General features: G+C 44.4%; 1 protein-coding gene across 1 annotated transcript in view; it reads left to right on the plus strand.

Moving 5' to 3' along the window:
• Positions 1-12,071, plus strand: part of OBSCN (obscurin, cytoskeletal calmodulin and titin-interacting RhoGEF) — a 304,900-nt gene that overhangs the window by 26,910 nt on the left and 265,919 nt on the right. The window contains 1 exon segment of the mRNA XM_029911618.1: positions 5,917-6,186. Within this exon segment, the coding sequence (XP_029767478.1) occupies positions 5,917-6,186 (270 nt within the window).

The following is a 12,071-nucleotide window of genomic DNA, read 5'->3' on the forward strand; positions in this document are numbered from 1 at the left end:
TCTAGTGATAATTTATTAACCATTTATGAATGGAAACTTAATATAAAGTATGACCTATATTACAATAATGCCTAGGAACTCCAATCAAGGATCAGGGTCCCATTGTGCTCGGTGTTGTAAAAACAAGTAAAAAAGAAGACCCCCAATGAGCTTACAATCTAGATGTCAGACAGGATGGGACAGGTGGACCAAATAGGCAAGTGTTGGAGTAGGGCTGTCAAGTGATTAAAAAAATTAATCGCAATTAATTGTGCGATTAAAAAATTAATCATGATTAATCGCACTGTTAATAATAGAATACCATTTATTTAAATATTTTTGGATGTTTTCTACTTTTTCAAATCTATTGATTTCAATTATAACACAGAATACAGTGTACAGTGCTCACTTTATATTTATTTTTTATTACAAATATTTGCACTGTGAAAAACAAAAGAAATAATATTTTTCAATTCACCTCATACAAGTACTGTAGTGCAATCTCTTTATCATGAAAGTTGAATTACAAATGTTGAATTATGTACAGAAAAACAAGTTTGTTTACATTTGCAGAAGATAATGCTGCCCGCTTCTTGTCCACAATGTCACCTGAAAGTGAGAACAGGTGTTCTCATGGCACCATTTTAGCCAGCGCCACAAGATATTTACATGCCAGATGGAATGGTGGCCAAAGCATGAAGGGGCATACGAATGTTTAGCATATCTAGCACATAAATACCTTGCAATGCCGGCTATAAAAGTTCCATGTGAACGCCTTTTCTCACTTTCTGGTGACATTGTAAATAAGAAGTGGGCAGCATTATCTCCCGTACATATAAACAAACTTGTTTGTCTTAGCGTTTGGCTGAATGAGAAGTAGGACTGAGTGGACTTGTAGGCTCTAAAGTTTTGCATTGTTTTGTTTTTGAGTGCAGTTATGTAACAAAAAAAAATCTACATTTGTAAATTGTACTTTCACGATAAAGAGATTGCACTAGAGTACTTGTATGAGATGAGTTGAAAAATACTGTTTCTTTTTGTCATGATATATAAAATTACAGCCTGTCTCAAATTTATTAATGAAAACAGCTTCCACTCTGCTTGTTTTCCAGCTTTGTCCCTCTTATTTACCAAAGATCACATTTTGCCTGGAACTCTATATGGCACACGCAGACACCTCGTGGTTGGATAACACAAATACAAGCACATATCACATACATGCCTGACATACATATATTAATAAATACATAAATACAAGCACATATCATTATATAAATGCCTGACCAACATGATTGCCTTCTATGATGAGATAGCTGGCTCTGTGGATATAGGGAAAGCGGTGGACGTCATATATCTTGACTTTAGCAAAGCTTTTGATATGGTCTCCCACAGTATTCTTGCCAGTAAGTTAAAGAAGTATGGATTGGATGAATGGACTATAAGGTGGATAGAAAGTTGGCTAGATCGTCGGGCTCAACGGGTAGTGATCAATGGCTCCATGTCTAGTTGGCAGCCAGTATCAAGTGGAGTGCCTCAGAGGTCGGTCCTTGGGCCGGTTTTGTTCAACATCTTCATTAATGATCTGGATGATGGGATGGATTGCACCCTCATCAAGTTTGCAGATAAGCTTGGGGGAGAGGTAGATACGCTGAAGGGTGGGGATAGGGTCCAGAGTGACCTAGAGAAATTGGAGGATTGGGCTAAAAGAAATCTGATGAGGTTCAACAAGGACAAGTTCAGAGTCCTGCACTTAGGACGGAAGAATCCCATGCACTGCTACAGGCTGGGGACCGACTGGCTAAGCAGCAGTTCTGCAGAAAAGGACCTGGGGATTACAGTGGACGAGAAGCTGGATTTGAGTCAACAGTGTGCCCTTGTTGTCAAGAAGGCTAACGGCATCTTGGGCTGCATCAGTAGGAGCATTGCCAGCAGATTGAGGGATGTGATTATTCCCCTCTATTTGGCACTGGTGAGGCCACAACTGGAGTATTGCATCCAGTGTTGGGCCCTCCACTACTGAAAGGATGTGAACAAATTGGCAAGAGTCCAGCAGAGGGCAACGAAAATGATTACCGAGCTGGGGCACATGACTTATGAGGAGAGGCTGAGGGAACTGGGATTATTTAGTCTGCAGAAGAGAAGAATGAGGGGGGATTTGATAGCAGCCTTCAACTACCTGACAGGGGGTTCCAAAGAGGATGGATCTAGGCTGTTCTCAGTGGTGGCAGATGACAGAACAAGGAGCAATAGTCTCAGGTTGCAGGCGGGGAGGTCTAGGTTGGATATTAGGAAACACTATTTCACTAGGAGGGTGGTGAAGCACTGGAATGGGTTACCGAGGGAGGTGGTGGAATCTCCTTCCTTAGGAGTTTAAGGTCAGGCTTGACAAAGCCCTGGCTGGGATGATTTAGTTGGTGTTGGTCCTGCTTTGAGCAGGGGGTTGGACTAGATGACCTCCTGTGGTCTCTTCCATCCCTAATCTTCTATGATTCTATACAACACTATGGGTACATCTACAGTACAGGGGGGAGTCGATTTAAGATACGCAAATTCAGCTACGTGAATAGCGTAGCTGAATTCGACGTATCACAGCCGACTTACCCCGTTGTGAGGACGGCGGCAAAATCGACTTCTGCGGCTTTTTGTCGGCGGCGCTTACTACCACCTCCCCTGGTGGAGTTAGAGCGCCGATTCGGGGATCGATTGTCGCGTCCCGACGGGACGCGATAAATCGATCCCCGAGAGGTCGATTTCTACCCGCCGATTCAGGCGGGTAGTATAGACCAGACCTATGCTATTTTTGGAGGATATATATGAGCCTGATCGGCCACAAATGGAGTTGCACCTATTTTGTTTTAGATACTATTCTGCAATTGTAAAGAAAATGGAACTGATAAAGATGTATAATTTGACTGATTGCTTCACATAGAGAAGTGAATTGAAATTGGTGTATCTTACACTTTCTTCTGATGCCCTCAGCGTGTAAATTGCAATCCCTTAGATTAACACCCTGCTGTACACGGGGACAACCAGGAAAATTTATCCAAATTAACTAAAGGTCTGACTGTAAAGTAGATTAGTTCAACTGCATAAAGCCCTTGTGTAGATGCTCTTATTCAGAAATAAAGTTGCCTTAATTTAATTTAGATTCTTATTCTTAATTGAATTAAGGCCACTTTCATTCTGAATAAGAGTGTCCAGACAAGGATTTAATGCAATTTAACTAATCCTCTTTAAAAGTTAATTTGGATTAATTTTTTCCTGAGGCAAGTGTTTCTGTGTACACAAATTCTAATTTATACATCATCTCTGAATTTGACTCATGGAGTCTTATACTCTCTGGTTTTTGCTTTCCTGCTCTGCCCCTCAGTCCTTGCCTCTCAGCGTATCAGTTACATCAGCTCAAACTCCCAGAGGGACCAGATTCAGAGGTGACAGGAAGTGGGGTGCAAGGTTCATGTCAGTTAGTGGGAGAAATATAACTTACATGCTGAATGGGTCAGAGAAGGTTTATGTTACATTAGCTTTGACTCCCTTAGATAAACGTAGACTGGCCTCTCTATGAGGCCCTTTATGGGGGCTCTGTACCGTGTAAACTCATGCACACCTAGGCAGGGTGGAGGCAGAGAGTGGGATCCAGAGTGGCTGGGAACAGCCCCGGGAGCAGGTAGGAACCCCCGGGACCCTTCTTGGCAGCCTGGAGCTGACTGCCCTCCCCGTGCTGAGTCTCAGTATCTCCCTTCGCTCCCCCTCCTATCCCTCTTGCCCTCCCGCCCCATTTGCAGGAAGCTTCCACACACCCCTCCACTCCCTGACAGTGACTGGTGGGTTACTGGCAGAGCTGCTTTTAGAAGGTGCACTGTGCAGCAGGCAGGAGGAAGTGTTGCATGTTGGGAGACAGGCTCTCACCTTCTTTCCCTGCCACAGCAGGCGGGTGTGTACTTTAGCCTTTCCTCCCCGAAGGGGATGCTGTTTTATGCCTTCTTTGCCGAGACGCAAGGCATGTGGGTAGAATCACCTCGTTTCCAAAAGTATATTCCACACGCCTCTGAAGTTTACAGCCTGGAGGCTCCCCGCCTCCAAAGCACAAATCCAGGATGGTTTAGGGCCTAATCTCTGTGGGCCTCCAGCCCCAAGAGGGTTAAATGGGCTCTGATGTTCCACCCAGTAGAGAGAAAGTGCTGATGTGCATGCATTAGCCATTCTAGCAGGGTTACAAGGCCACCGAGCTCCTTACAGCGGCGGCTCCAGGCACCTGTGCTCCAAGCGCGTGCCTGGGGTGGGAAGCCGCGGGGGGCACCCTGCTGGTCCCTGTGAGGGTGGCCGTCAGGCAGCCTTCGGTGACATGCCTGCGGGAGGTCCGCCGGTCCCGCGGCTTCGGCGGCAATTTGGCGGCGGGTACGCCGAAGCCGCGGGATTGGCGGACCTCCCGCAGGCATGCCGCCGAAGGCAGCCTGCCTGCCGTGCTTGGGGTGGCAAAAAAGCTAGAGCTGCCCCAGGCTCCATACAATTGCTCTTATCAGAACCTGTTCCTACAGCCTTCACCCCAGGTGTCAATTTATCTCTCCCCAGTTGTGTGTCAGAATATTAGGAAGTGTTAGGGATGCACTTTCAAAGCATTGTCTGCTGATTTAGCTACATAGCTGCTGTTAATATTCAACGGAATCGGTATGAATGAATCCCTTCGTTTTGTCTGTAAAATGTATCCCCTTAATGCCCTGTATCAGCTTCAGCACTTCTGTTCTAACCTGTTTTCTACCTAAATAGGAACAATGTGGCCCAATGGCCAAGGCAGTGATGGAGGAGTTAGGTGACTTGGGTTCTAGTCCGACTTCTGATCTTGTCAGTGAGGAAGGATGGTCCAGTTGTTAGAGTGCTAGCCTATGACATGGGAGACCTGTGTGCAATTCCCTGTTCCACCACAGTCACATCACCTCTCTATCTCTGTTTCCCCACCTATAATATGTGGATAATAATCCTTACCCCTCCCCCCCTTCTTCATAAAGTGATCTGAGTGCCTCATACAAAAAAACCTGCAGGAAGAGTTGTTATGCCCTCCTTGAGAGGCCATGACCCGGCACAGCGTGGACTTTTACAAAACCTGTTTATGTCATCTTGTCCGGCTTCAGCTGCCCGGACAGACTTGTATTTATTAGGCCAAGTTTCTAAAGCACACAGAGGAAGCTTTTCCAGATCTGCGTTGCTGCATAAGATCATCCCGGCCCATTGTTCTGACTAGGTCATCTGCTCGGAGTCCCACCAGTGGCTGCCTCTTCCCCGCCAGGCAAGCCACATGCTCACTGGCATTATCGTAAAGACCATTAATAATTTAGTCCTGCCCTACCTGTCGGATTGATTAGCGTGGAGTTGACTCCAGTGTTTGCTCCACTAGTAGTGCCAACCTGTGTCACCCATTGGTCCATGTCTCCTTCCAAGCACTTTGGTGCTTTCTCCTACACCGACCCTTGTGTGTGGAACAAACTCCCTGAAAAGAATCTACAAAGCCACTACTCTGTCCCTCTTCAGCACCCTCCCGTAGGCTCACCCTCTGCTGGGATGCCTACAGAACATTGCTGGGTGATAACGGTGCAACCCATGGCAGCTCAATAGTGGACTTAGGACAAGGTAACAGTAATAGGGGAATGTGAGCTATCTCTCCCAGATCCCCACTTGTTTAGTGATTTTTATTCACCTGTTGTGTCCTGTCACTAACAGGGAATGGAAGTTCTGCAAGGCCAGGACTGCCTGTTTATTGCATGTTTGTACAGCGCCCAGGATAACGGGGCGTGATCCCTGATTAGGGCCTCTAGACACCATTACAGTGCAAATAATAACAACAATAATAATGAATGACCCATATACTTTTCTATTTACTTACTTGCACGTTAGGTGCCCCAATGAGGTCATAAGTTCTTGTTCCTTTGTCTCATTTCTAAGAGCCCACCATACCGTTCAAGACAAAACTGAAGGATGTTGAAGTTCAGGAGAAAGAATCTGCCACCTTCCAGTGTGAGGTGCCCGTCCCTAGCACTGAAACTGCCTGGTTCAAGGAGGAGACCAAACTCCAACAGAGCAAGAAGTACAACATCGAAGAAGAGGGGACGTACCGCCGGCTCACCGTCCAGAACGTCACCACGGACGATGACGCCGTCTACATCTGTGAAATGAAGGAGGGGAGCAGGACCATCGCGGAACTGACTGTCCAGGGTAAGAGAGAATCCACTGCAATAGGTTTCTCCTTCCCTTTTTGTGCCCTCCCTCTCCCCCGCCCCCTAAAGGTTTTTGTTTGTGTGGGCTAAAGTAAATCCTGCCTGACAACGCTGATGATTTCATCTGGAGTTGAAACGAGCGTTTGCATTTTATGCTCTGGTGCGTGGTGCACAGTGTATTGGGAACGTGATTTCAAAAGGCCTGCAGCGTTACTAGCACAGTGGAATGATCCCATTGAGGGGTTGTTAACAGGGATTGAACCTGGAAATCCCAATCTGTAAGCATGAGTCTGTACCACTTAGGGGAAAGGATTTGCGGCCAGCTTTTTAAAGGTAGTTAGATGCCTAAAGATGCAAATAGGCACCTACTGGGGTTGTCAAAAGCTCTTAAGAGTCTGTCTCCCATTGACCAAAATCTTCCCCAAATCCTTTAGCTGTAAGCAGTAGCAAACTCAGAAACGTTCTATGTGGACCAGCCACTGGAGGGACATAACGCCACGCTGTCCTATTGCAGGTTACAAGAGCACAGCACTACTTTGAGAGTAGGGCCAAGAGTCAATCGTTGGTGACTGATGGGGAAAGTAAACATTTTGGTAGGGTTGACAGAAAAAGTGAGTTCGTTTTCACTCTATACTTTTTGCAAAAAAACAAAAGGCCATTTTCTGAGGCAGGAAAGTGTCATTTCGCCACTAAAAGCGATGATTTTGCTAAGAGAATGTAAAAAAAAAAAAAAAAAAATCTCAATGAACATGTTTTCAAGAGGTTGTGATGAAAATTCACGAAAGGCAGCACGAGGTGATGAGAACAGGGAACTTCAGTCCTAGAACAAATCTGTGACCACATCACTACTTCACAGGTGGATATTTGAGTTGCTCACATTAATGACTGTACCCATCACACTTCTCTAAGGCCTGGTCTACACTAACCCCCCAAGTCGAAGTAAGGTACGCAACGTAGCTGAAGTCGACATACCTTACTTCGAACTTACCGCGGTTCAGACGCGGTCCACACGGGGCAGGCAGGCTCCCCCGTCGACTCCGCGGTACTCCTCTCGTTGAGATGGAGTACCGCAGTCGACGGCGAGCACTTCCTGGTTCGATTTATCGCGTCCAGACCAGACGCGATAAATCGAACCAGGAAGTTCGATTTCCAGCCGCCGAACTAGCGGCTAAGTATAGACCAGCCCTAAGAGCGAAATTCACCTGGGCGGGGAGCAACCCAGGGGCTAGGCACTACTTAAGTCCTGCTTCAGCACCACTGTTAGGTCTTAAGTGGTGTCAGTCTTGCGCTGGCCGCGTGCACGGGGTGAATTTCACTCCCATCACCTGCGCAATAGACTGGGAGCCAAGAACTCCTACACTGTAAACCCAGGTCTGCCTCTGACTTCCTCTACAGACTTAGGCAAATAGCATTCCTGGACTCAGTTTCCCCATCTGCACTATGGGGCGGGGTTTTCAAAAGCACTGACGTTTTGATGCTAATCATACTTCCCTATAGAGCTTTAGCTCCTTATAATTACTAACAATATAGGGAGCATTTTGTTTAAAAAGGAAAATGTATCACTAAAGTTACCATTAAATATGGGCCTCAGCTGCAGAGTTCAGATATTGAGCCAGATCCAAACTTTCCTGAGTTTACGGCTGTTCTTCATCAGGGGTTTGGTTTGCCCCATAATATGGTTTAGGCTCCAGTGGCAAAATCTGGATGTATCCAAATCCAGATGCCAATTTTCCCAAAGTTTGGGAGCTTAGGGTTGATGTGTATTGAGATCTAGGGTTTGGGCCAGTGTAGGTTTCTCAAAAACACAGAGACATGTTTGCAGAAGTGTCTGTTAATTTTAAGTTTTTTGATTCACCTACATGAAATCTAAGTCCGATAGCTGTGATCCTGATTCTGATGTTGATTCTACTTATGTAAATTATAATGATCTCCATTGAAACTAACGGAGATACACTCTTATAAAAGCTAAAGAACTGAATTTGGCCCTTTTCATTTCCGGTCTGACTGTACTCTAATCAAAGGCCATGGAGGAATCCCACTGTAAAACCTGGTGGCCCCTGCCAGATCTGTATATACAAATGCAGGTTTTACACCTGCAAACAAATGGAGAGGTGCAAGCATTATGGGAAATTTGACCCAAAGAGATGCAGGAGTTGATGAAGGAAATTACAACCCACTCTTGGGAATGTATTATGGATTCCTTGATTAATTGTGAAATTATAAAATTTAGAGACGAAAACTGTTATGCACACAAAGAAGTTAGATAAAAAACGTAAATAAACTGGCATGCACACAAAGAAGTTAGATAAAAAACATAAATACTCTTGTTGAAAGGTTGCAATGTTACAATGCTTTATTTCTCAGAATTCAGAATAACACCCCAAAACAGAGAGCGACAAAGCAGGCTGCTCCCTAAAAGAGAGAGGCACAACTCACCCCACTTTACCCTAGGGTGGGTGGCTGCAGACTCACTCAGATGACCCATGTCACATGGCTTCCCTCAGAGCCCCCTCACTTGCAAGCAGGACCAGGAAATCCTCACACTTAAAAATCTCTTGTTATTTTTAACACAGATTCCAATACACCACAAAAATGATGTTGTGGAGCATCTGATCCATCTTTCTGTAGTATTCATTGCTCCATGTGGGGTGGTGGTGATGGTGGCAAACAAGACAAAGAGGAGAACTCTATTAATACTGAGGAGTCCGGTGGCACCTTCAAGACTAACTGATTTATTTGGGCATAAGCTTTTGTGGGTAAAAAACCTCACTTTTTTCCGATGCCCCTATTAATACCCCTCCTCTCCTCTTCTGAAAAAAAAATCCATCCATGACTTGAATATTGTTACAGCTATTCATATTTGCAGCTTTGCAAACAAAAGTAACTTGAGCTCACACTGCAGGATGTAAGCTGATCTCATGTGGGAGTCAGAAACGATAATTTCCCTCCATGTCATAGCAGTACACACCCAGCTAAATGCATCCCATACTGGTCAATCCCAGAGATGGGATATTGAATACTAGCAATAGAGTACTTGTCTGATCTGCCATGGTTATGGATACAATTTTGTCAAGATAAAATTATACGTAATGCGTACAGTCACAATAAATAAAAATAAATAATTTCAAACTATGGTCATGGTAACTTTATGGACCCTGTTGATGAGCACAAACAGTTCATTAGCTCACTTTGGTCAGGTCCTCTTTGAAACAGGACTATCTGAAGCCTGTCTCCCAAGCAAAGAGGAAAAAATTCAGAGGGAAGGGTTGTAGACCAAAGTGGATGAACAAGGATCTCAAACAGGTTATTAGGAGAAAGCAGAAAGCCTAAAAGGAATGGAGGAAGGATGGATCAGCAAGGAATGCTACTTTTTGGAGGTCAGAAAGTGTAGGGGGAAAAATGAGAACTGTCAAAAGCCAAGCAGAGTTGGACATGGCAAAGGAAATTAAAACCAATAGTAAAAGGTTTTTTCAACCATATAAATAAAAGGAAAACAAGGAAGGAAGAAGTGGGACTGCTAAACACTGAGGATGATGTGGAGATTAAAGATAATCTAGGTGGGGCCCAACACCTACACTAATATTTTGCCTCAGTTTTTAATAAGGGTAATGAGGAGCTTGGGACAATGGCAGGGTGGCTATTGGAACAAGAATATGGAAGGAGGTGGAAGCCAAACTCAAAACAGTTTAATGGGACCAAATTGGAGGGCCCAGATAATCTCCCTCCAAGAATACTAAAGGAAGTGGCACATGAAATTGCAAGCCCAATAGTAAGAATTTTTAATGAATCCATAAATTTGGGGGGGGTCTACCCTGTGACTGGAGAATTGTGAACGTAGTACCTATATTTAAGAAAAGGGGGGGGAAAAGGCGATCCATGAAACTATGGGCAAGGTAGTTTGACCTCAATTGTATGCAAGGTCTCGAGAACAAATTTGGAAAGAAAAAGCAGTTAAAGACATAGAGGTAAACAAGTAATTGGGATAAAATACAGCATGGTTTACTAAAGATAGATCATGCTAGACAGACCGGATCTCTTTCTTTGAGAAGATAACTGGTTTTTCTAAACAAAGGAAATGCAGTAGATCTAATCTACCTGGCTTTCAGTAAGGCATTTGATACAGTTCCACATGGGAAATTATTAGTTACATTGGAGAAGATGGGGCTTTAATATGAGATTCGAAAGGTGTGAAAGGAACTGGTTAAAGGGGAGACTATAATGGGTCATGCTGAAAGCTGAACCGTCAGGCTGGAGGTCCTCAAGGATTGGTCTTGGGACGAATTGTATTTAATATTTTCACTAATGACCTTGACACAACATGCAGGCATGTGCTAATAAAATTTGCAGATGACACAAAGTTGGGAGGTATTGCCAATACGGAGGAGGATTAGAATATCATGCAAAAAGATATGGATAACCTTGAAAACTGAAGTAATAGAAATGGGATGAAATTTAATAGTGCAAAGTGCAAGATCATGCACTTACGGATTAACAACAATAATTTTTGTTGTAAGCTGGGAAAGTATCAGTTGGAAATGGCAGAGGAGGAGGAAGACCTGGCTGTGTTGGTCGATCACTGGATGACTGAGCTGCCAATGTGATGCGGCTGTGAAAAATGCAAATGCAATCTTGGGATAGCTCAGGCAAGGTATTTCCAGTTGAGATAGGCAAGTGTTATTACCATTATACAAGACACTGATGAGACCTTATCGGGAATACTGTGTGCAATTCTGGTCTCCCATTGTTTAAGAAAGATGAATTCAAACTGGACCAGGTGCAGAGAAGGGCTATTAGGATGGTCGGAGGAATGGAGAACCTACCTTATGAGAAGAGACTTAAGGAGCTTGGCTTGGTTAGCCTAACCAAACAAAGGCCGAGGGGAGATATGATTGCTCTCTATAAATATCTCAGAGGGATAAATACCAGGGAGGGAGAGAAGTTATTTAAGTTGAGCCAATGCTGACACAAGAACAAATTGATATAAACTGCCATCAATCAATCTAGGCTTGAAATTAGATGAAGGTTTCTAACCATCAGAGGAGTGAAGTTCTGGAACAGCCTTCCCAGGGGAGAAGTGGGAGCAAAAAACCTAACTTGTTTTAAGATTGAGCTTGATAAGTTTATGGAGGGGATGGTATGATGAGACTGTCTACAATGGCATAAGGCCCATCCACAACTGCTGTTAGCAAATATCCCCAACGGCTGGTGATGGGACACTAGATGGGGAGGGCTCTGAGTTACTACAGAGAATTCTTTCCCAGGTGTTTGGGTGGTGGATCTTACCCACATGCTCAGGGTCTAACTGATCACCATATTTGGGGCTGGGAAGGAATTTAGAGTCAGATTGGCAGAAACCCTGGTTTTTTTCACCTTCTTCTGCTACGTGGAGCACGGGTCATTTGCTGGTTTGAACTAGAGCAAATGGTGGATTCTCTGTAACTTAATTCTTTAAATCAAGATCTGAGGACTTCACTAACTAAGCCATAGGTTATGGACCTACTACAGGAATGGGTGGGTGAGGTTCTGTGGTCTACAATGCACAGGATGTCAGACTAGATGATCATGATGGTCCCTTCTGCCCTTGTAGTCTATGAGTGGGACTGGATCAAAGCAACTAATACACTGTTAATGCACAACAGCTGATTGAAGTGAACTAACAAACTGTTAATGTGGGATAGCAGGATCCATATAAATGGCAAAATTCACAGTTCCGTGATTGTGGTGACCTTTCATGGTTGAGTTGAAATAAAGGGCAATATTCACGGGTTCCATGACAGTGTGCACCAGGACATACTCATATCCTTAGCCATAGTGAACCCTACCTCCCCTGGCAATTCAGGATTGTTACCTATAGGAAATCCCCTAGTGCCATCCTGAATTAGA

This window comes from Terrapene carolina, unplaced genomic scaffold, assembly GCF_002925995.2.
Source record: "Terrapene carolina triunguis isolate 2854851 unplaced genomic scaffold, T_m_triunguis-2.0 Scaffold111, whole genome shotgun sequence".
NCBI lineage: Eukaryota > Metazoa > Chordata > Testudines > Emydidae > Terrapene > Terrapene triunguis.